Source organism: Phyllostomus discolor, chromosome 8 (assembly GCF_004126475.2).
Source record: "Phyllostomus discolor isolate MPI-MPIP mPhyDis1 chromosome 8, mPhyDis1.pri.v3, whole genome shotgun sequence".
In the NCBI taxonomy this organism is placed as follows: Eukaryota; Metazoa; Chordata; class Mammalia; order Chiroptera; family Phyllostomidae; genus Phyllostomus; species Phyllostomus discolor.
The window spans coordinates 36202699-36227727 of NC_040910.2; the positions used below are offsets into that span (position 1 = coordinate 36202699).

The 25029-nt window shown below is 38.1% G+C and overlaps 1 protein-coding gene across 3 annotated transcripts; it reads left to right on the top strand.

The window, feature by feature from the left end:
* Positions 1-2555: 2555 nt before the first annotated feature.
* PBK (PDZ binding kinase) lies at positions 2556-21667 on the top strand. 3 transcript variants are annotated; one of them, XM_028520079.2, is made up of 8 exons: positions 2556-2762; positions 6889-6966; positions 11166-11259; positions 14769-14911; positions 15440-15609; positions 17057-17186; positions 20089-20262; positions 20747-21667. In XM_028520079.2, exons 2-8 carry the CDS (start codon positions 6909-6911, stop codon positions 20944-20946), a joined length of 969 nt encoding a protein of 322 aa, XP_028375880.1. In that variant the 5' UTR covers positions 2556-2762; positions 6889-6908; the 3' UTR covers positions 20947-21667. The 3 variants fall into 3 exon arrangements, with proteins under 3 accessions (XP_028375880.1, XP_028375877.1, XP_035887941.1); XM_028520076.2 differs by having other exon boundaries at positions 2569-2762; positions 20744-21667; XM_036032048.1 differs by lacking the exons at positions 2556-2762; positions 6889-6966 and adding an exon at positions 8678-8698 and having other exon boundaries at positions 20744-21667.
* Positions 21668-25029: the final 3362 nt, after the last annotated feature.

Here is a 25029-nt window from a genome sequence, read left to right on the forward strand (position 1 = left end):
TGTATGCTGGGACAGGAAGAATGGGAAGGCATTCTAAGATCTTGGTGGAGGAATAACCTAGACTGGAGGCGTCAGAGAGAGGATCTGGGGCAGGCAGCAAACTACCTGACGGCAACAAGGACAAAGTTTTCATGCATTTACAGTTCAGCACACAGACTTGGTGCTGAAGGTTGAGGAGATGCTAATCCAGGCAGAAAGAGGGTCAAGGGCTTCGCTGCCTGCAAGGGAAATGTGTGCATGTGCTGGAGACATGAGAAAACATGAGTGCTGGGAGCTACCATGAATTCAGTGTAACTGGAGACCAGACTTGGAGCTGGAGGGACCCAAAGTAGAGACACACAGGGTCAAACCCTAAGAATTTCCCCCCCTGAAGTGAATGAGGAATCTTGAAGGATTTCCATCAGGGAAGTGACCTGACCAGATTACACGTCAGAGAGAGTAACCAGACAGCAGTGTGGCAATCACTGAAGGAGGGGAGTGACCAGGGGCAGGGGGGGCAAATCAGGAGGCTATGGAAGTCATCAGTAGTGAAATGTGAGAATTTACTGTCCAAAGCAGAGGAAGATGGGATGGGGAGGAGGAAAGGGATTTTAGAGATGCATGAGGAAGAACTCTGGCTGGGTGAAGGAAAGGGAAGCTCCTGGCTCCTGTGCTGGAATAGATGGAGGTTCCATTCACTAAACTTGAGACGCAGAAGAGAAGCACGGTTGGCGGAGGGGGAGGTGGGGGGTGTACACAGGCAGCCCCAGCTGTGGACCCAAAGGCTCCAGGACGCCTAAGCAGCACCCTATGGATGTGTCGAGTTCGTTGATTAGATATGCAACTGTAACGAGATGAGATTTTGAAATGTTAATTTTTTCCCTCTTCCCTAAACGCTCTCACCATTCTTCTAGCCAATCAGCAACATAGATATGGCCTCAAAGAGAATTTAAATGTAACAGCAGTAGAAAAGAGGAGAAATGTTAATATTCTTTTTCCCTCTTCAAACTAGAGTCCTGAAAATTAAAAGGGGAAGTCCTGAGTGGAAGAGCAGTTGGAGTTTATGCCATAACAAGGTGACGGTGCAGATGTTCCTTGGGTGTGCAGCCAGCCAAGAGTGAAATATGGAGTTTGGGGCTTAAGCCAAGGAATCCGGGCCCTTCACACACTGAGAGAAATAACTGACTCAGGTTGGAAGCTATTTCCCATGACGGTTAACTGGTATGCAAGATTTTGAGATTAACGATCACATTTCACTAACATTAAGCTTGTGGAGTTGTGATGTTTCTATGAATAATCTCTAGAGGTACTTTTATGGTTACAAGATGGGGAACAGAATGGTTATGAGTATGTTTTTACCCAAGGGTCTTCATTCTTGTGAATATTTTCTGCCTCATCTCACACCTGTGTCAATATCCTCATCTCCTTAGAGTTTCTTTTCACAAGCTGGTTAATTAAGCAGCTCTCAGTTTCTGGCTTTACATAGAATTTTAGTAGCCAGTAAAAATAGAAACTAGAAAGTTTGTAAAAAATGTAGGACTTAATAAAAAGTATAGAAAATTATAAATATTTTTATAAGGTGGTGAGGTCTGTGTTATGCCTCCACAAAAAAAAAATTAGAATGAGACTAGAGTGAAGGCACACTGTGATCATCTGTACTCGGAGACAGCGCCCAGAAAGGGGAAGGCTGTGTACATGGACAGGGCTGTGTGTGTGTGCCTGCCTGTCTCTGTGTGTGTGTGAGACGGAAGAGACTTTGAGCACATTTGTTAAAGAGGAAGTCTAAGCTCAACAGGGGTTCATATCCTGACTGTACTATTTATTAGCTCTGTGACTTCAGGCAAATTAGTTAACCTCTCTGTGCCATAGTTTCCTCATTTTAAAAGTGAGGTATATGATCGCAGCAACATACACCAAGGTCCCTTTTGTACTGTGAAGTGTGTGTGTGTTTCTTAAGGCACTTCCCCCACCCTCCCCACTGCCCCCACTCCCACAGAGTCTAAGCTCCTCCTAAGCAGGAGGGAGTTCTGTGACTTAATCACAGTTGTGTCTCTTGTATTAAATGACACAGTATTTCCTATGCAGTGGCATTCAATGCACACCTGGAACATACTAAGTGCTCTATAAATGCTTGTTGAATGAATGAACAAATGTTGAACTGAGTGTGGTAATTAAAGTTAGCAGAACTTCCAAGTATCTATTTTTCTTCTAAGCCAAACATGATTCCTACTCTAGGCTAATGCATTTTTAGTTATGTTTCAAGGCCACATAAATTTGTAATAAAAAGTTATATGATAATCATTACACATTCTTAGTCGAGTATTTGTAATTGAGGAAGAATTTCACCTTTAACTATAGACACATTCTGTTAAACCAGATTGTTCCTCTAAAGGGCTGACAGCGGCTATAAAAAAGCTTGTTCTTTCCTGCGCTTCTCTTCCTTTCATTTGTCTTCAAACAATCCCTATTTGATAATAAAATAGAATCGGTAAGAAGAAAGACCAAAAAGAAAGGCGAAACGATCAGTTTTGACCTTCGCGCCACCCCGTAGTTCGCTGCCCAAGCTTGGGCGTGCGCGCGCTTTTGAAAGTGAAAAGGATCTCAGTGTCAACGACTGTTGGCGAGTGTTTCGGCTTTCTGGCGGGACGCTGAAGTGGTCGTGGGATCTTGTTGGGGGACACTGGGTACCAATTTGAAGACATTCTTGGCCTGGACTTCTCGCCAGCCGGATCTCTTTCTATCCGGAGTGTGACTGCGGCGGACTGCGGCGACCTGCGGCTCTAGTAAGGGGAGCTTTTCTCCAGCCCCTGACTGCGCGCCGGCCTCGGTGCGGGGTCCAGGGAACAAACACACCCCGCTTACCCCCACCTCCACCCCCGACCCCCGGCCCAGGTCTTTGTGTTTGCTTTCTTAAGGAAAGTTGAAGACGTTGGAAATAAGACGTTAAACTGGGAATTGCCTTAGGGTTCATCGTTGCGACCCCAACTCGAGTGCGCATCTGAATCACCGGGTAGGGTGGGGATTTCATGAAAGAGATTGCCCTTTCTCTAAGCAAAGCTTGACATTCTGTACTTTTAACGGAAGCTCTCTAGGAGAATATGATGGTTAGACACGTTTGGGGAACCCCCGGTCTAGCAAGCTGCCATTGTTTTGTTTTCAAATACATTTTATTGATTATAATGTTACAGTTGTCTCATTTCCCCCTTTCGTTCCCCTCCGCGCTGCACACCCCCTTCCACCCCACATTCCCCCCTTTAGTTCATGTCCATGGGTTGTACATATAAGTTCTTTGGCTTCTGCATTTCCTATACTATTCTTGCCTTCCCCCTATCTGTTTTCTGCCTACCATCTATGCTACTTATTCTCTGTACCTTTTCCCCCTCTCTCCTCCTCCCCTGTTGCTAACCCTCCATGTGATCTCCATTTCTGTGGCTCTCTTCCTGTTCTAGTTTGCTTAGTTTGCTTCTGTTTTTGTTTTAGGTGTGGTTAATAATTATGAGTTTGCTGTCATTTTACTGTGCATATTTTTTTATCTTTTTCTTAGATAAATCCCTTTAACATTTCATATAATAAGGGCTTGGTGATGATGAACTCTTTTAACTTGACCTTATCTGAGAAGCACTTTATCTGTCCTTCCATTCTAAATGAAAGCTTTGCTGAATAGAGTAATCTTGGATGGAGGTCCTTGCCTTTCATGACTTGGAATACTTCTTTCTGGCCCCTTCTTGCCTGTAAGTTATCTTGAGAAATCAGCTGACAGTCTGATGGGATCTCCTTTGTAGGTTACTGTCCCCTTATCTCTTGCTGCTTCTAGGATTCTCTCCTTCATTTTTACCTTGGCTAATGGAATTATGATGTGCCTTGGTGTGTTCCTCCTTGGGTCCAACTTCTTTGGGACTCTCTGAGCTTCCTGGACTTCCTAGAAGTCTATTTCCTTTGCCAGATTAGGGAAGTCTCCTTTATTATTTGTTCAGATAACTTTTCCACTTGTTGCTCTTCCTCTTCTCCTTCTGGTACCCCTATAATTCAGATGTTGGAACATTTAAAGAAGACCTGGAGGTTCCTAAGCCTCTCCTCATTTTTTCGAATTCTTATTTCTTCATTCTTTTCTGTTTGGTTGTTTCTTTCTTCCTTCTGGTCCACACCGTTGATTTGAGTCCCAGTTTCCTTCCCATCACTATTGGTTCCCTGTACATTTTTCTTTATTTCACTTAGTGTAGGCTTCATTTTTTCATCTAATTTGCCTTTGGTAGATTTTCATCTACCAAATTCAACCAATTCTGTGAGCATCCTGATTACCAGTGTTTTGAACTGTGCATCTGATGGGTTGGCTACCTCTTCGTTGCTTAATTGTATTTTTTATGGAGCTTTGATCTGTTCTTTCGTTTGGACCATTTTTTTTTGTCTTGGCGTGCCTGTTACATATGAGGGGCAGAGCCTTAGGTGTTCACCAGGGCGGGGTAACCCATGTTGCTTAGTTGTGACACTGTTTGTCGGGGAGGGGTCCAAGAGAGAACGGTGGCGCTTGCTCCTCTCTCTGCTGGTTCTCAGTCACTTCCCCTGCTCCCTACAAGCAAATTGGGCCCTTCTGGTGCTGATTCCCAGGTGGGTGGGCTTGTGTATGTTTTAGCACTCTGTGGGTCTCTCCACTGAATTCTCTTGTGAGGGTGGGAATTTCTCCTGCTGCTGCCTCAACCCCTACAGGTGTTTTTAATCAGAGGTTTGAGGCTTTATTTCCCCGAACTGGAGCCCTGGGTTGCGAGGTCTGACTTGCTCCCCGGTTGTTCCTCCTGGTTTATCTCAGGGCGAATGTGGGATCGCCTGCTCCACCAGCCGCCCCTGCAACCTTGCTCGCCCTGGTCCTCCAGCCACCGCCTGGCGTGATCCTCTCCGAGCACCTGTCTCTGCCCTTCTTATGGTCTGGATGAGTGTGTCTTCTTTAACTCCTTGGTTGTCGGACTTCCACGCAGTTCAATTTTCTGTCAGTTCTGGTTGTTTTTTGTTTTTAAATGGTCGCTGTCCTCATTTTGGTTGTGCAAGGAGGCACAGTGTGTCTACCTACGCCTCCATGTTGGCCGGAAGTCTGCCATTGTTTTATTGCACAAATGGCGTTACTGATATCGGGGGCCCAGGCAAGACCTCGGGCTGCAGGTGTATCTTAGTTGTGCACCAGCTCCAGGCTCAGGGGCTTGTGCCGCCTGAAACAGTTCATTGTTTCAGCCCAGTGAGTCTCAGGTACAATCTTATGGGAGGCTAGAACTGGTGAAAGATTTCTGGTGGGAATGGAGGCAGTTGGAGGTTGAGAAAGGAGCGTGAAGCAGTTCCCTGCTTTGCATTCCACAACTAATGTTGCTTCTGATGTTCAGGTGAGCTGACTGCGCAGGTGGAGGAAGGACTGTAACAACCGGCCTTCTGTAAACTCCTGGGCTAGGGATTAGGTACGGAATGAACAGTCTGTGCCTCTACTCCCCAGGAAGCCTACTGAGGGTGCAAGTGTAAAGGACCTTCGGAATAATCTGATCAGAACTTTCCCTTTCTGTAAATTCTGCATTTTCCCTCTATTTTGTTTCTCTTTTCTCAGTTATCTTTTTCTCTCGTTCTTTTGTTTTTCCTTTTTTCTACTGATTATCTACGTGTTAGCTTTGCCAGTAGTATCTATTTTTTTAGTCCTAAGGTGGCTTAGAAGTTCATGAAAAGGGGACCCTCTGTTTTAAATTAAGGCAAATCTGAAGACATTGGTGATTGTAGCTACATTTAAAACAAATGAACAAACTTCTTGTTGGAAAATTAAAGCTGGGCCTTTGAGGTGATTTCTTTGTTCTTGGCCCAGAGTTTTTAAAGATGGTATTTATTAAGGGGTCTATAAAAATTATAGAAAACATTCTCTGCTTCCACATTTTCCGTAGACGAACCAAATGAGCTTACAGACATGTCAGAACAACTTGCTTTACAATAAATAACTCAGTGTTAAACCTAACTTTTTTAAAAACATAAAAGCAAAAAATATTTTTGTAAATTAAGAACTATGCTACAGAAGAAATGAAAAGCTTGCATGTTATGTGCAATATGTGCATTTTATTTGCATAGACAACTTTTATAATAGCTTATTGAGATACAGTTCACATAGCATACCTTTGAAAGTATATAATGCAGTAAAATATTCAAGTCTAGATTTGAATATATTAAACCACTACCTAATTTAGAACATTTTCATCACCCCAAAAAGAAGCCCCACACCCACTGGCTGCTACTGCACCTCCTCCTTTTCCCCCAGCCCCTGGCAGCTGCCGATCTGTTTTCTGTCCGGACTGGCCCATTCTGGACATTTCATGTCAATGGAATGAAATACGTGGCTTCTTGTGTCTGGCCACTTCCACCTAGCATAATGTTTTCAAGGTTTGTTTATATTATTGTATATACCAGAAGTTTATTCTTTTACTCCTTTTTATGACTGAATAATAATTGTATAGAATGTGTATTTTGTTGAATAATATTTTGTCATCATCTGGTGGATATTTCTGTTTCCTTTTTTGGCTGTTGTGACTAATGCTGCTTGTATAGACAGTCTCTTTCAAGGGTATAAAAGACCTGTTAACTCTTTCCAGGAAGTGCAAGGAGGAGACTTTACCTTTTTGTACCAGGTGATTTTTTTTTTTAACCAAGCGCATGTATTTTTAATTAAGACACAAAAAATCCCAATTACTAACAGTATGGTCTTGGGTAGGTAATTATACCTCTGGGTTTCAGTTTTCTTATTGTAAGTAAAATTGGACTAAATATTTGCCATGGTCATTTTCAGTTCTCAGATTTTATGTTTATATGATAAAGTGAATGATAGTATTTTTTTCACGAATAAGTGTTGTATTCTTTATTACTTGCACTGTAACTTTCCATTTATTTTTGTGGTAGGTCCTAGAGTGATTATTACGATGGAAGAAGTCAGTAATTTCAAGACACCTAGCAAATTATCTGAAAAAAGAAAATCTGGTAAGATATAGAAACTTTTATTGTTATAGCTATTAGAACTGTCTTATTATTGTAGTTTGATGTTTTATCATACACAGTTTTTAGAGTAAGTCCTCTTTATAACATTGATCTTAACAAATTAGATTTATTTTATAGGCCAGGATATGGTTATCTGTAAGCTAATTTTTTTGACATTGTAACAGATTTGGAGGTTCTGTCTAGTGAAGAATCAACTTACCTTGAACCATTAAGGAACTCCTTATGTTTTCATCCTCTCAAGTAGGCATTGTTCTTGTAAGGGAAACAAATTTTTAAGGTAATTCAAAGGACAATCTTCTTAACAAAAACAATTGGGTATTGGTATGCAAATCAACCCTTACCTCACCTATACACAAAAATGGTTACCATTATAAAATTTCTTGATGATAACAAGGAGAAAATCTTGTCACTCATTTGTAATAGGTAGATTTTTGTGTATTGACCTGGTATGCTGCAAACATGCTAAGCTCACTTCCTCTAGGAGCTTTTTTCTAGATCACTGAGGATATTGTCCTTTGTACATAATTGGTAATGTGTAGATAAAGACAGTTTTACTTCTATTTCCTCATATGTATTATTTCATTTCCCTTTTCATTCCTGATGGCACTGGTTCCAGCATATTTTTTAATAGGAGAGGTGTGAGTAGATCTCCTTGCCTTGTTCACATGAAGTACAATATTATATTAGATGTAGGGCTTTTGTTTGTTTTTTTCTAGTAGGCTATTTTTAGAGTAGTTAGAGTCAGAGTGACATTGAGTGGAGAGTACAGGGATTTCCCAGATTCCCCTTCTGCCTGCAGCTGGGGCCCCTCCCAGTCCCCGGTTTTCACAGGTGCCCTTTACCAGGTTGATAATCAGGAACTTTTCTCTAATTCCTGATTATTATCTTCATGAATGTGAGTTGGACTTTGTCCAGAGTTTTTTCAGAATCTATTGGGATTTTTTTTTCAGTCTGTAGATATGTTAAAATAAATTATGTTAATTTTCAAATGTTAAACCAACCTTTCATTCCTGGGGTAAAGCAAATTTAATCATGATGTATTTTATATATTGCTTGATTCAGTTTGCTAGTATTTTCTGTGTTCATGAGGGATATTTGACTGTAGCTGGGTTTTTGTTTTTGTTTTTGTTTTGTAATGTCTGTCTAGTTTTGGTATCAGGGTATTGTGTATTCATCAAGTAAGATGGGAACCGTTTCTTTTTCCTGAAGAGGTATGGGTAGAATTGATAGTATTTCTCTCTACCTGGTAGAATTCACCAGTACAGCCATGTGGTCCTGGAGCTGTCGTAGTAGGAAGACTGAACTGTGACTTGACGGTTAATAGATACCAGTTTGTTCAAGTGATTTCTTGTTGTGTGAGCTTTGTTAGTGTGTTTTCAGGGAATTTGTCTGTTACCGCTAAGTTGTCAAATTTATTGTCATAAAGTTATTTATGATATACTCTTATTGCCTTTCTAATGTCAGCAGGATCTGTGGTAATACCTCTTTTTTGATTTCTGGTACTGATATTTTATGTTTTCTTCCTTGGTCAGTCAGATGTGCTCGGTTTATCTATCTTGGTGACTGTTTCATGCACTTGAAAAGGTATTTCCTGCGGTTGCCGGGCGCAGTGCTCCGTAAACACAGCTGGGTGGGTCTGGTGGACGGTCTGTGCCGTCTTGTGCGGGTCTCCTGTATCCCGGCCCGTCTTCCGTCTGGTCTGTTGCTGAGAGAGGTGTGTCTCCAGCTGCAGCTGTGGGTTTGTCTGTTTTTTTCTTTCAGTTCTATCCCTTGTTGCTGTGCGTATTTTGAAGCTTGTTATTATGTATGTGTACATTCAGGAAGGTTATTTCTTTGATGAATTTACCCCTTTACTGTTATGAATTGTTTTTCTTTATCTGGTATTATACTCTCTCTTTGAAGTTCGCTTTATGTGATACTAATTGAGCCACTGCAGTTTGATTCATGTTTGAATATTATGTTTTACCACTCTTTGCTTTTAATCTATTTGTGTCTTTGTATTTAAACCTTAATAAACTTAAGGTTTATTATACAGCATGTGCTTATGTCTTGTTTTATCTATTTGGGCAACTTCTGCCTTTAATTAGACTGTGTAGCCACTGCCCACATGTGGTGACTTAAGCTTAGGTTGAAATGAATTAAAACTAAATATAGTTACAAATTGTTTCTCAGTTGTACTAGCCACATTTCAAGTGCTCAGTAACCACGTGTGGCTAGTGCAGCGGCACTGGGTAGCAGGAGTAGAACCTGTTCATCATAGCAGAAAGTCCTCTTGGAAAACATGTTTAGACCATTTACACTCAATGTAATTCTCTGTGGTTGGATTCGAATCTGTTATTTTTCTATTGTCCCACAGCAAATGGTGATTTCCTTATTTTTTTTCTAATATTTTCTCTGTGCTTCATTTTTGGTACTTTTTGTTGCTTTGTCCTAAAATTTTTGTGATCTTTTGCTCTATGACGATGTTATCCTTATCCCTTGTATTTTTCCACTGTTTAAAGTACCATTACGATTTTTTTTTACTTCTCTGTCTTAACTTGTTATGGTCACATTTTCCTTTACATTTTTGAGAATGTTTTTAAAGATTTATATCTTAAGGCTTTTACCTGTTACTTCTACATCACTGTCATTTTATGGTATGTTTCTGTTGACTTTTCTCCTGGAGTGGGGCATATTTTTTTGCTTCTTTCATACCTGGTAATTTTTTTTATTGGTAGGGAGACATTTTACATTGTTGAGTGCTAAACTTCTTAAATTCTTTTGAAGGGTGTGTGATTTTTGTCGTGCTCCATCTGCAGTTACGTTTTCTGTACATTCACTTGTTTCTTTTGAGGCTTGTCTTTTAGGCTTTGTTCTAACCTTTTCCCTTGGGCTAAAATTTAGCTGCGCTAAGTACTGAGTCATGGCCCTTTAGAGGACCTCACTCAGTGCCCTGTGTGTTAGCGAGTGACCGCGCTCCGGCTGGCAGCGACTACTCCTGGACTGTGTGATCTCCATAATGAGCCAGCCTACTGCTGGGGTTTGGTGGTCTCCCCCGTGCTAGGGAGTCATGTCCATCCCGTGTCAGAAAGTACTTCAATGCTTAAATGAAGACCTCTTTTCAGACCTCTGGAGCTTTCTCTCCTATTTTGTGGCTCCCTCTTTAGTTCTGTGCTCCATAAATTCTAGCCAAGTAGATCTTCCTGACCTCTGGTCTGTCTCCTTCATTTGACAAGATGTCTGAGCTGTGTTTCTTTGTGCCGTGGCCTGGAAACTGCCTTTAAGCAGTAAGAGCAGTGACAGGGCTCACCTCACTTGTTTCCTTCTCTCCAAGATCACAGTCCTTCTCTGCCTATTGTCCGGTGTATAAAGATGTTATGTTTTGTCAAGTTTTCTAGTGGAAATTCCAGGAGCAGTTAGTTATTCATTAGCAAAACTAGGGCTCCTCTGTCTCATTTTTTATGACTGTATAATGATCTGTAATATAGATATAATTATGACTAATGATGATTACTTAGGATTTTTTTGTTTGTTTCTACAGCCACAAAAGTGAATCCTGATATTCAAATATATATGCTTCCACACACGTGTGTGTAGGTCATCTTTGGGCACATGCTGTACTGTAGGCATCAGCAAACTCTTTGTAAAGGGCCAGATAATAAATAGTTTAGGCTTTGTGGGCCACATAGGGGCACTATTGAATATTCCTTTTTACCTTTTTTTTTTTTTTAAGAGAGAGAGAGGGAGAGAAACATCAATGTGTGTTTGCCTCTCACATGCCCCCCAGGCAGGAACCCAGCCCGCATCCCAGGCATGTTCCTTGACTGGGAATCGAACCAGCGACCCTTTGGTTTGTAGGCTGGTACTCAGTCCACCAATCCACACCAGCCAGGGCTTTTACCTATTTTTTTCAATCCATTAAAAAACAATTTTTAATTTGTGGGTCATATAAAAGCAAGCTATTTTCTGACTAGTACTTCAGTGTCACTGTAAGACAGAGCTCCAAAAGTAGACTTTGTCAAGGGGTCTCCATTTAAAATTAGGATGCAGAGTGTCCTAATTAGGCCGAATTAGAGCAATTAGGATTGCTCTCCAAAAGATGATGCCAATTAATACTCCTAACAATAGTATGTTGCAAATGTTAGGATGCATTTGTAGAAGTTTTTTCAAGTACTTATTTTTTATTTCTTTCTGGCATTTAGCATTGTGTTCAACTCCGTGTATAAGTATCCCTGCCTCCCCGTTTATGCAGAAGCTTGGCTACGGCACAGGGGTAAACGTCTACCTTATGAAAAGGTGAGTAGAGGATTTGAGATAAACCTTTTTGAGTGAAACTGTAGTTCCCCTGTACTTGGAGACAAAGGAGTATGCATATTCAAATACTTAGATTTGAGACATGTTCCTGATCCTCTCTGACTGCTATATTCCAGTCTTAGAGCCTTTTATAACTTTATCAGCCTGCAATACTTTTCACCTAGCTTTCTCCTGATGGATTATTAAAGGAGCAGTAATTCATCTTATAATTTTTCCTCGGCTTGTAAAGGAAGGGAAGGGGAACCTGACCAACACAGCATGTTTTTAGGTTTATACTGTTTCTGTGGTAGATAGAAATGCTTTCTTTAATAAAAAGCTGTTGAATTGAGAGTAACATGGCAACATGATGGAAGTGGGTATTCTTGAAGCATTTGTTCAGTTTAAACACCCCTTTGTGTTTGAACTTTTTTGTGTGTGCCTAAAAACTCTTGTCTAAGTTATTTTAAAAAATAAATTCTCATAGGTTTATGGCTAGTCTCTCTCTCTCTCTCTCTTTCTTTTTTTTTTAAGGAAAAATGTCTTTAAATGTAAAGTATATTGTTAACAAAGATATACGGTGTGTAACTTAATCAGAAAGCTTCCTGTGGCTGATAATTGAAAAACAGCAGTCCCCACCTGAGCCTTCCTCTCCTCATAACGTGTCCCCGTCAGCCCAGGACTTGCCCTCCCTCCTGGCGACCCGGAGGTCTGTCTCCTTTGCTTCTCTGGTAACCTGGGTCCTCTGTTTCCCTGTGTCTCATGTCTTACTGTTTCGTGGTTTATATCTTGTTTTGTTTGAGGGTATCTAGTAGCTCCCTCTAAAAAGGTATACAAGGAGCTACATTTTTGATAATTTGCATTCTGAAAATGTTTTCATTTTACCCTCATCCTTGAATGACCTTTTTTGTTCTTCTGGGCCAGAATTCTCATTTGGCGGGTCATGAATTACTCTGTTCCTGTATGGTTCACAGGGATTCAGCTTTGCCACTAAACCTCAAGCTAAAGACCCTCTGCTTTAGCCCCTTTCAAAGTTAGTCTTCAGCCTTGAAAAGCAAGGCGGATAGGGAATGAGCAGCTGCCTGATGATGCGGAATCAGGGAGGCGTCTAGGGAGGAATCCACCCGCTTTTGGAATAACTTTCAAGAAGTTCACTGGGCCTGTTAAGTCATTTACTATCATCTGCCTTCCAGCTTCCCCAAAAGTGGGTTGCTATTATCGCTTGCTTATTATTCCCATCCTTGTTGGTGGGTATATGTCTTAAAATACCCCTTTGCTTTTATTTTAGTGAGGCTTGAGAGGGCTCAAAATTTTATGTGTATTTTAAGCAAATGTTTCTGAAAGTATAATTTTAGTGTTAAATCAAGTTTGTATCCCTAGATTAAACTCAATATACTATAATAGTTTTTGATGTATTATTTTAAAATAAACTGATAGATACAGTTTGCTATATTTAGAATTTTTGCATCTGTGATAGAACTGAAACTGGCCTGTGATTTTCCTTTTACTGCTGTGTCTGTCTGTTTTTTTAAATTAAGGTTATACTAGACTCTTAGCTCACTTCCTTTCTGTTCCTTGGAACAGGTTGAATGATAGGTTCCTTGAAAGTTTAGTAAACTCACTTGGAAAGTTATGAAGGCTTTGTATTTCTTGTGGGAAGATTTTAAACTCTTGATTAAATTCCTTCCTTCATCAGTTTTCTTAGATTTTTCTAAGAATTTGACCATTTTGTCTTTTAAATTTATTGGCTAAAAATTTTAGTATTTATTCACTTATATTTTTAAATCTATCTGCCTAGTAATGTCTCTATTTTTTATTGTAATATTATTTTTACCTCATTTTGCTTTTTTCCTTGTGCAATCCGTTCAGTAATCTGTCTGCTTTATTAGCCTTTTCAGTAACCTAACTTCTAGTTTGGCAAAGTATTTTATTCAGATTTCATAAATGTGTTTTTTGTCGTTCTGTAGACTAGGATATGTTATGGAAAAGGTGAAGATGTACTTGATCACTGTTGATTCTAAACAGTCAAGGCATATGGGTACCCCTTGATAATTGAAAAAAAATTCTTTTAAATAAAATGACACGATAGAGGTTATCTCCAAATACTGTTGTTATCTAAAACTGGAGGTGTAAGAATAGTTTAGATAAGTCTGTAGATGACAGATGTATATCTATTAAGAAATCTAGTGATCCTTTGAGTACATGTATGTGTGGTTTTTTTAAGATTTCATTTATTTATTGTTAGGGGAAAGGAGGGAGAAAGGGAGAGAAATATCAGTGTGTGGTTGTCTCTCATCCGCCCCAACTGGGGAGCTGGCCCACAACCCAGGCATGTGCCCTGACTGGGAATCAAACTGGCAACCCTTTGGTTCACAGCCCATGTTCAATCCACTGAGCTATACTAGCCAGGGCCGTGTTTTTTTATTTTTCATTTTTTATTTTTAAAAAAGGTCCTGCAATCATGGAGCTATGCTTATGAGGTAATACAAAGCTAAACAGATTTTTGGTTCATTCTGTTAGGTTCTTATAGATTGACTTTAACTTTTGAGGCTGTTTACTAACTTTTGTACACTTTGCTTTCATAATTCGCTGTCCTCTTAAATAAATGGCTACCTTGTCAGGTAAACTTCTCTCCAACTTTGTTATACCTGTTTATTAGGTAAAACATTTACACTTTAAATATTAAGATGGCCAGTCTTCCTAGAAAATAGACAACTTACATTTTTCTTATTTGTATCTTTATTATTATTGCTTTAACTCTTGTCTTTGAGTACGCAGGGAAAGGTGTAAGATGGATTAGTTAGTGGCAAGGCACAATATTCGTTGGTGAAGAACAGTCTGCTGTTTGGATGATTACATATGTGCCAAGTATTTCTTGTATGTCTCTTCTTTAAGTTTTTTTCTTAGGGTCCTGACTGGTCTGGCTCAGTGGATTGAGTGCCAGCCTGTGAACCAAAGGGTTGCCGGTTCGATTCCCACTCAGGGCGCATGCCGGGTTTCAGGCCAGGTCCCCAGAAGGGGGTATGTGAGAGGCAACCACACATTGATGTTTCTCTCTGTCTTTCTCCCTCCCTTCCCCACTCTAAAAAAATAAAATCTTTAAACAAATAAGTAGTTTCTTAGAGATTAGTGTTTATTACTTTAGTATTCTAGAACTTGTCTCTGGTACCTATAGTTAAATGTTTGATAAGTACTTGGTAGTGTGATATGCTTTAATAGAAAAATTTAAAAAGAGTAATCTTGAAGTTTAAAATTTATAACATTCCATCTTTTTCTTCTCTTTTTATCTCCTTCCTTCCAGCAATAGATATTCAGACTATTCTTGTAATCAATAGATATGTCAGCTATTTATCTCAGTTGAAAAGGAAATGTAGCAGAGATGTTGATAGTATAAAATTTGTAAATATTCTTAAAAAACAAATCATTATCAAGTCCTTTTCAAAATTTGGCAGTTCTTGTTAGTCATTTGAAATGTATAGTTATTAATCTTTATACATTATGATTATTTTTTTAAGATCTCCAAGAGGCTTGTCTTACTCTCCTTGGGCTGTGAAAAAGATTAATTCTAAATGTAATGGTCATTATCAAACTATGTATCAAAAGAGGCTAACTGATGAAGCTAAGATTTTGAAAAGCCTTCATCATCCAAACATTATAGGTAAGTTTAAATTTATTTGGTAGCAGTTTGTGATTTATTACTCTATTTATCAGAAAAAGTTTGTGTAATTTCTTAACCAGTTTCAGTAATAAAAGTGAAGAGGATGGTGGTAGAGTTTGGTAAGAATCAAATTAATGTGAACATTCTAAAATAAAAATTATATAATATTCTTAGATGCTTAAGTATAAACTTAATACTTCATGGAAATAGATAGTCATGCTGGTTCTATGGAGGATTTGGGAATATAAAGTGATCTTCATTTGGATAATTTCCCTGTTTGCATTTTTAATATAAGGAGGGCTTGTGAACCATTATATTTAGGAAAGCATAAAATATTTCAAAATTATTTATTTGCAAGCACTGATGGCATTTTAAGTTAGATCTATTGAATTAGTTTTGTAAATAATAACTGTTTCATTGTATATTTGTCAGTGTTAATCCAGATCCATTTTCAGTCACAGCTTTATGTAAAACATAAGAACTGTTGTTCTTCTCTATTCTAGTAAGAAAATGTTATGTTTCTTAAAGGTTATCGTGCTTTCACTGAAGCCAGTGATGGTAGTCTGTGTCTGGCTATGGAATACGGGGGTGAAAAGTCTCTAAATGACTTAATAGAAGAACGAAATAAAGACAGCCAAGGTCCTTTTCCAGCAGCCATAATTTTAAAAGTTGCTTTGAACATGGCAAGAGGGTTAAAGGTAACTATGCCATTATATTTTATATGACTTTCATGGAACACTAATAAGCTAAATACTTGAATACCTAATTACATGGTAGGATTCCCCCCTACCACCCCACAAAAAGGGGTTGCCTTAAGTGAAAGTTGCCTTATGGAATCCTTTATATTGCAAACTGCACAATTTTCTTGATCAACAAGGTTGATTGGTTTGAGGCCTTTGCGAGTAGCCTGAAATAGCCCAAGTCAGGTAGTTTTGCTTATAGAAGATCACATGTTAGATTTAGTTAAAAAAGGATTAAATTTAATATACAGTTACTGATTATGCCTGAGGATGTAGCCTACGCCCCTATTGATGTAAACAAGTGTCTTAAAGATTGCTCTGTGGGATAAGTTTTGAGCATCAAGAGTAGTCATCTACAAGTCAAATGAAAAAAAGCTCTTACTTCCATGCAAATAAATTATTGTGCCTTTGGATGGACACAGTGTTAGAAATAAAAAGAATTTTATACCCTAACTACCTTAAACAGAAGTTCCGTTGTTCCCAGAAAACTGTTGAATGATTCAGAGCAGACCATGTGATGTTACTGATGTCAAAGTTCCACGTTAGAGTGGAAATAAAATTGATTCATGAAACGTGAAACTGGAAAATGGCAATATTTCTAAATATGTATATATTTTAATACGTGTATAGAAAATCTTCAGTGGATAGGACAAGTTAAATCAGCCATTTAAATTACTTAATAAATAATTAAAAATATGTGGAATTAATAAATTATGTTATAAATCTATTCAAGCATATTCTCTTTGTAGGCAACATTTAAATTAAGCACAGTGAGTGTTTCAGGTTATGTTCCAAGAACTGTCTCTGCATCATTTTCAGACCCAGTCACAGCAGATGCTCAAATGCTGATGAATGAACAAATAGCTGTTTTGTAGGATATTTTTTATTATGGATGAATATCATTAGCAATTCTAAGAAAGGGTTAATGTATAAAACAAAATACAGTCTTAGATTCTATTTCTGTGTCTTGTTGTTGTGAGTCATGTGAAGCCCCGAGTCACCTCCTGTTTTACATTACCTGTTTGTTTGAAGAACGTGCGCCTCAGTGTGAAGGGTTCAAAACTAGTCCTGAAAATTTCCAGCCTCAAGTAAAGTTGCAGTATATTCTGATATTTGCTGTAGCGTCTTTTGATATAAAAGTATGTAAGCTGGGCTTGTAAATAAAAAGCTTATCTTTAAGTAGACATCCATCTCAAACAAGTCCTTTTAGTTTTCTGGTCAGTATGGCAGACCGGCATGGGATGTTTCCTTCTCGAGCTTCAAATGATTTGAGGTGATGGACAAGTGTAATCCTGTTGTTTGGGGAGTTCAAACTCTGTTTGTTTGAAGGCCATTTTATTTATACATGCATAAATATATATACTTTTATTTTTGCTCAGATATGTTAAATTTTTTACTATTTTAGTATCTGCACCAAGATAAGAAATTGCTTCATGGAGATATAAAGTCTTCAAATGTGGTCATTAAAGGTGATTTTGAAACAATTAAAATCTGTGATGTAGGAGTCTCACTACCACTGGATGAAAATATGACAGGTCAGTATTCTAATTTTTTAATTTGTTTTTATATAATTTTAAAATTTCTAATTATATATTTAAATAGATAAGTTCACATTCTTCAGAAATTTAAAAAAGTGCAGAATAAAAAGTATTTCTCCTGTTTCTCTCAGCTTCCAGCTCCCTCTCTTGCTGTACACACAATATAAATTATTGTTTTCTTATTAATATACATTTTAACTGAAGATAACTTGAACTGTTTCTAACCTAGATTGGGGTTTTTAAGTGGTAGAAGATCTGGGAACAGAAAATAAAACTTTAATAAATTTCATACAGGAATTTATTTGGTACCAGTGCAGTGACAAGGTTTGGGAGAAGGAGAGGACCCTGGAGTGGAAGTAGCAGAGGGGCGCAAGTGGAGGCCAGCCTTCTGCTCTTTGCTCCCTGTTCCCCCCGCCCCCACTCCTTCTCACTCTATTATAAATGCTCCACGTTCTCTTCCTAGGGAATTTAAGGTACGTTCTTAGTGAGAGCCTAAAGACAGTCTTAAAAAGAAAGCTTTTGCTTTCAGCTATTTAATACATAACACTTTAATTTTCCTCTTTATTTGAATGTTGTTTAGAACATATGTACACCTTAATTTCTAGTGAAAGTTAATGTCTACAAGTTGAATTAAAAAGTCAAAATAAATAGTCATGAACCCTCAGGCTAAATAACTGCTACGAATTTGAAACTTAGAAAATAAAAGAATTTGTTGAAAAGAAAAATAAGATATTTAGCATAATTTTCTCAACCATTCATATATTAAGTAGATAAAACTGAGATGTAGAAGATTGAGTAGGTAATATGGTCAATCTCTGCATTAGACTATTTATTAAAATTGACTGTATATATTAGGTTATAAAAGAAAACCTGAGATTACAAAAACTGGAAATAGCTTAGTGGTTGACATTCATTGTCCTCAGTGATATATATATATATATATATATATATATATATATATATGTATTATAATACAGTTGGAAACAAAGGAACCCAAATGTTTTGGGAATTTAAAATACTTGTAATTGAGTCTTAGTTGGGTTGCTCAAGAAAAAAAGACCACAAATCACAATATTAGGAATGAGAGGTAATTGCCACAGCTTTTGCACATATTTAAAGATCTGTAGATTGTCACAGATAGCTCTGTGCCAACAGATTTGACGACTTAGATGAAAAGGACAATTTCCTTGAAAAATACAATTTACTAAAATTGATACAGAAAGAAATAGGAAATCCAATAGCCCTATGTGAAAGAAACATTCCCCCATAGAAAACCCAAAACCTGGACTGCTTTTCACTGTTAATTTCTGTCAAACATCCAAGGAAGAAATGGCACTGGTTTTTACAGTTTGGGTTTTTTCCCCACAGAAAGTAGAGGAGTGGGGACCACTGCCTAATTTGTTCTGAGACCAGCCTAAAGGATATTATATCTGACCAACTAGGTTTTATCCCAGGAAAGTCAAGTTAACATTCAGTAGTCAACACAATTTACCATATTAACAGACTTGAAAACTACATAGTCATCTCACTAGATGCAGAAAAATCACTTGACAAAATCCATCTTCCACTCGTGATTTAAAAAAAACTTGCTAAATAGAGGAGGGAACTTAACTTCAGAAGGGGTATCTGCAGGGAAGCCTGCGGGCAACACTGCACTTCAGTGGAGGACGAAGGCAGCATGCCTGCTCTGGTCGGCGGGGATCAGCGCTGTCCTGTGGTCCTCGTGAAAGCAAGAAAAAAATAAAAGCCATCAGGATTGGAAAGGAAATGAAACTGTTCATGTTTACAGTTGATGTGATTGTTTACATAGAAAATCTCAATCTCTAAAAGAACTACTACCCTGGCTGGCGTAGCTCAGTGGATTGAGCGCGGGCTGCGAACCAAAGTGTCCCAGGTTCGATTCCCAGCCAGGGTACATTCCTGGGTTGCAGGCCATAACCCCCAGCAACCTCACATTGATGTTTCTCTCTCTCTCTATCTCCCTCCCTTCCCTCTCTAAAAATAAATATAAATAAATTTAAAAAATCTTTAAAAAAAAGTACTACTAGAACTAATAAGTGATTTGTTATATTTCTATATATATAGTACCAAAAAGCATAAAATATTTAAGAATAAATCTAACAAAAAAAGCCAACCAGGTACAGAACACCATAAAACATCACTAAGAGAACTGAATGGGGTGTAAGTAAATGGAGAAAGATCATGACTGGGGATTGGCAGGTTCAATACTGTGTACGATGTTAATTCTTCCCAAACTGATCTGCAGATTCCATCCAGTCCCAACCAGCATTTTAGCTGGCCTTTTCATTGAAATTGAAAAGTTGACTGAAATTTAAATGGAAATGTGAGTGGATCTGTGTCATTCCTGGGCAGAAGCCAGTATGTGACTAGACCCTTTCCCTTTTCCCTGAGTTTGCAATAACAGACACATAGGAATGGCCCTTCACTCAGTCAATAATAAGGAGTAGCATAGTGTGAAAACTGAAGAAGCAGGCACAGGGATTAAATGGTCTGTCTGCTTACGGTCACACAGCTTGCAAATGTCTTTGAACTGGGCAAGACAATCTAGCTCCAGAGTCTGTACTCTTGACATCCACAATCTGTTTATACTCTTAGCACTTTCTAAGAGAATTGCTGTTTATGTACACCCTTGCCAGCTATCCAGCTTTCTGAATATCAGTCTGATAGGGAAAAAGTAATTCTTATTAATGAGTTGAGTGTATTCTTTTCATGTTTACTGGCTATATTTAATAACTTTTAAATTACATGTCAAATCATTTGCCCTTTATTATTATTTTTGGGGGAGTGGGGTGGGGTAAGGGGAGTGGTTTGCTTGCCTTTCTTGGTGATTTCTAGTGTTGCCCTTGAGACAATTTCACCTGCATTTTACTTGTTTCAGTAACTGGCCCGGAGGCTTGCTATATTGGCACTGAGCCTTGGAAACCCAAGGAGGCTTTGGAGGAGAATGGCATTATCACGGACAAGGCGGACATATTTGCCTTTGGCCTTACTCTGTGGGAAATGATGACTTTGTCTATTCCACACATTACTCTTTTGGACGATGATGATGACGGTATAACTATATATTTTTAATGTAAATCCCAATGTGTTTGGTTTGAAGTAAGATTAGTTTATAAAATTTTGTTTTTCTATTAAGTTAGTTTTAAAACGAGCAAAGCGATTCAGTGGCATGAGGTATAGATTATATTAGTACTGATGACTAATTTGGTACCATCTTGGTTTAATTTTATACAATTGAGATATAGATTAATTCAGAACAGGGAGATAAACTGAGAAAATCCAGAGAAGCAAAAAGTTACTTTAAAAACTTCCCTGGCCTGAGATTAGAAAGCTGTCCTAGTAAGGGGCTGATGATCACAGATTAAATTCATGACAGTAGCTAATCTGCACCATGGCCAGACAATTGAAGAGACTGTGGTTATAATAATGAAAAGCATATTGGATGATAAATTCTTGTTTCAAAAGGGTGAGTTTGAGCAGTTGATAAGTCCATGATTTAAAGTGACGTTATTTGTTTCACACTCCTTCATGAGCAGATAAAACTTTTGATGAAAGTGACTTCGATGACGAAGCGTACTATGCGGCTTTGGGAACTAGGCCAGCTATTAATATGGAAGAACTGGATGAAACATACCAGAAAGTAATTGAGCTCTTCTCTGTATGCACTAATGAAGATCCTAGAGATCGTCCTTCTGCTGCACACATTGTCGAAGCATTGGAAGTAGATGTCCAGTGAGCTCATACTCCCAACTACCTGAGCTTCAAGTATGGCTTATGTGTATAACTGTTCTGTTTATTATATTTATGTAGTTACTATGATAATCCGTAATTATTAGACTCTTTGAGAGTGGCCTATTTTAGAACCATAGCACCTTGTTAACATTTGAAAACTATTTCTATTATAAAGGTATTTCATGTGATCAGCATGTGATATCATAGTGGGTTTTCTGTAAATATAAAGTTTAAGAAACTATTTTGAGTTTATAAGTATTGAAACTTACTCATAGAGATTTAAAATGATAGCAATATTTGTGTAACATTAATTTGGGTAGAGTAACCAATAACTATTAATGATTTTAAATATTCTATTTAATGGATCTATTTAAATTAGCACTTTGCAGTACAAAATGTGTCTACATTTGCTTATCTTCTAAAACATTAAACTTTACTGTTCTTCCTGGGCTGTTGTACTTATTTAATATGGTTTCTGGGAGCTGAGAGACTGTGGCTCAAAAGAGTAGCTCCTTGGGTGTTTCCAGACACTCTCGGCGAAGGCTTGTCTTGCCCTCCCAGTTCTCCCCAGATCTTTGGTCTTTGCTTTCATTTATTTAATGTATTTTCTGTACTGAGATCCCTTTTTTACTTAATCTAAAGCTTAAGCATTTCACAGTTCTGGTGTGTAAAAACAGTAAAACTAATAGTATAATAGAAAATAAAGGAGACTTTAGTTACCAGAAGAGTATTATTTCTTTCATCTCCATTGCTCTGAGTGTTGTCAGTGAAGTTGCTGAGTGAGTGAGGGGGTTTCTCTCTTGTCCTTATTTTGGTAATCTGTAAAGTGAGAGTGATTTGGACCAATAGTTTTATCTGTCAATCACAGCCGCCCCTGGGAATTTTCGGTTATTGAATTGTGCCTGTCTAGGTGGTAGGCCTGGAATTGACTGTAGAAAGAATTTTAAAAATTACTGTTAAAGGGAGGATTGAACCACTGTGCTGTGAGCATTAGCAATTTTAGAATCCACTGGAGGGTTGATATTGTTTTTTAATTTTTAGAGAGAGGGGAAGAGAGGGAGAGAGACATTCATGTGCCAGAGAAACATTGATTGGTTGCTTCTTGCATGTTCCCAATCAAGGACCTGACCTGCAACCCAAGCATGTGCAATTGAGTCGCTGACCTTTTGGTTTGCAGGATGATGGCCAATCCACAGCAGAGCCATGTCTGTCAGAGCTACAGGGTTCCTATTATGTGAGATTGTACCAAGCAATGGTACACAGATTAGTAAGCATACCTTCTATCAAAATATTAATGTGACAGCCCTGGCTGGCGTGGCTCAGTGGATTGAGCCTCGGCCTATAACTGAAAGGCTGCTGGTTAGAGTCCTGGTCAGGGCACATGCCTTGGTTGCAGGTCTGGTCCCCAGTTGGGGACATGCAAGAAATGACCAGTCAATGTTTGATGTTTCTCTCCCTCTTTCTCCCTCCTTCCCCTCTAAAAATAAATAAAATCTTTAAAACCTACAAGGTGAAATTTTAAAAAAAATAGTATGACACAAAAGTAACGATCAAAATAAAATGAGAAAAGATTTTAAATAATGAAAAAAACACATATATAGATTTGTGGGATGTGGCTAAAGATGTTCTTATTGAAACACGTAATATTAGAAAAGTCTGAAGGCCCTGGGTTCTCGCTGCCAGGTCACAAAGCAAGACTTATCCTGTCCTTAAAAGCCGTGGAACCTGGCATTGACTTGGCCTCTTTATGGATGAAAGTCCTGTCCAGGAGAGTTCATCTGTATTGAATTTTGGCTGTCATGTAAATTTCCTCCACAATCAGCATATCTAGAGCGTCTAAAAATCCTTCAGCTCCTTTCACATCAGTACCTGCAGACTCATCGCTCACTCTTACATTATGTAAGGGATGACAAACGACTCTTAATCATTTAAACCACCCAGAGCTAGCAGTAAATTCAACGTCGTAGTTGGGTCCAGCCTTTCATCATCTCAAGCAAAGCTTTTGCTTTCCAGTGACCATCCTGGGGCTGAGGGGGTCATGCCTGTGCCTGGTCTTGAAGCCAGGTTGAGAAGTTTCTCCAATTTTTGTTAGTATTCCCTTCAGTGAAGCAGGTTCCTTAACAGTTTCCATCACTTTGTTCTTGCTCTTGAAGAATGTGGCTTTGGTGGAGTGGGACATAATCTGACTAGTGAGCAATAGTGTCATTGATTTTCCACCTTTCAGTCCTTCCTTAATCACTTTGAATTTCCAATTCAGTCCCTCAAGGTGGCCTCTCTTAGCAGTGGATTTTAGATGCTTAAGGGCCATGATGAACGAAACATGAGATTAAATCAAGAGAAAAAGATGCAATCAAGAAATGCATTTAAACACAAGATGTATGAGGCTGCTACTGGAGTAACAGCATACTGTTTTAGAGTATACTTTTTAAAATAAATAGAGTACACCAAAATAATGGTAAAGTGTAGTAATACACAAATCAGTAAGTCATTTGTTATTAAGTATTGTGTACTGCACATACTTGTACGTGCTATTCGTTTATACTACTAGCAACTCAGTATTTTTTATACCAGGATCCCTACAGAAACATGAGTAACATGTTACCCTGTGACATTCTGGTGACGGTGATGTTGCTAGCTAGGCAGTTTTTCCACCTGCACTATAATCTTGTGGGACCACCATCATATATTCATTGTGTTGTTCATTGAAATGTCAGGTAGCACATGACTATATACTTGTATATTTTCACTGCCCAAAAAATCCTGTGCTCCTCCTACGTGTCTCTCCCTCAGCCACATATATTTTTACTCTCCAGTTTTGCCGGTCCAGAATGTCATGTACTTGGAGAGTACATACAGAACAGAACCTACAGAACATAACCTCAGACTGGCTTCTTTCACGTGGTAATAGTCGTTTATGGTTCCTCCATGCCTTTTTGTGGCTTCTTTTTACTGCTGAATAGTAATCCACTTTCTTGATGTAGCTGTTTATTCATCTACTGAAGAACATCTTGGTTGTTTCCAAGTTCTGACAGTTATGAATGAAGCTGCTATAAATAATCTGTGTGTAGGTTTTTGTGTGGATGGATATGTTTTCAATGATTGTTATTTTTTTTTACAAAGAGTATATACTACTATTTTTATAGCCACAAAAAATTAGTATATTCAATTGTATGAGAATAGACAAAGAGAATATTGAAAAGAATTTTAATTGATCCATCACAAAAGCATTGAGCAAGCAAATAATGTTAATAAAATTTTTAAAATAAAATTAAAAACAGTGCAGAAAATAACATTAAAATGTTTGCATAATTACATTTTAACACGTTCACATTCTTTTGGAACTCAGGCTTTTAACTTTTGGTACCACGTTAGCTTACAGGCAAATAAAAGAACATAAATGAACACACTCTACAGTTATAACCTGGAAATCTACTTCCGTAGAGAATTATTGCCAGATAGCAGTTAAATGTTTTTAGACTCAACAATCTGAATAATTCTGCTTTTCAAGGTATCCATGAATTATAATAGAAAACTTATTTTTAAAAAGATTAAAACATTTAGCTGTATTTACATAAGGTTATGTTCTCTGGCCCATCAGTCTAAATCCACAAGGTCCGGCACAAATAACACCCCTTTTTTATTACAAAGTCATAAGCATGTAATTAGGTAACATTCAAGCACTCAACATATCACACTCAAGCACACCATATGACATTTTAGGTGAAATGTTCAAATTAAAACCAAATTATTACACCCATATTATTACCCTACCAGTCACACTCAAGCAGGTGTTACTTCTGCTGGACCCTGTATATACTCACTGACCTTGGTACTGATACTATACATTTTGTTAGATGTCATAGGACAAGAAGTATTTCAGACATGCAAAACAATTTTAAGTGTAACCAACTATGTGAATCATCTAATCCCCACTGGGGCATCCATTTTGTTGTGAATTTCAATTCCTAGTAATAAGTTCACTAAAGATAAGTAGCACAATTAGCGTACACCAAAAATTAAATTACAATAGTGCAATTACTAAGTTTAGTTTTAATTAAATCTGGTGAGAACTGCTTTCAATGAATGA

Bases quoted from the DNA above. Each gene is read 5' to 3' on its own strand.
- PBK (XM_028520076.2), top strand. From the start codon at position 6,909: ATGGAAGAAGTCAGTAATTTCAAGACACCTAGCAAATTATCTGAAAAA. The intron at 6,967-11,165 runs GTAAGATATAGA...TCTGGCATTTAG, and splicing joins ATCTGAAAAAAGAAAATCTG to CATTGTGTTCAACTCCGTGT. The intron at 15,610-17,056 runs GTAACTATGCCA...TTACTATTTTAG, and splicing joins ACATGGCAAGAGGGTTAAAG to TATCTGCACCAAGATAAGAA.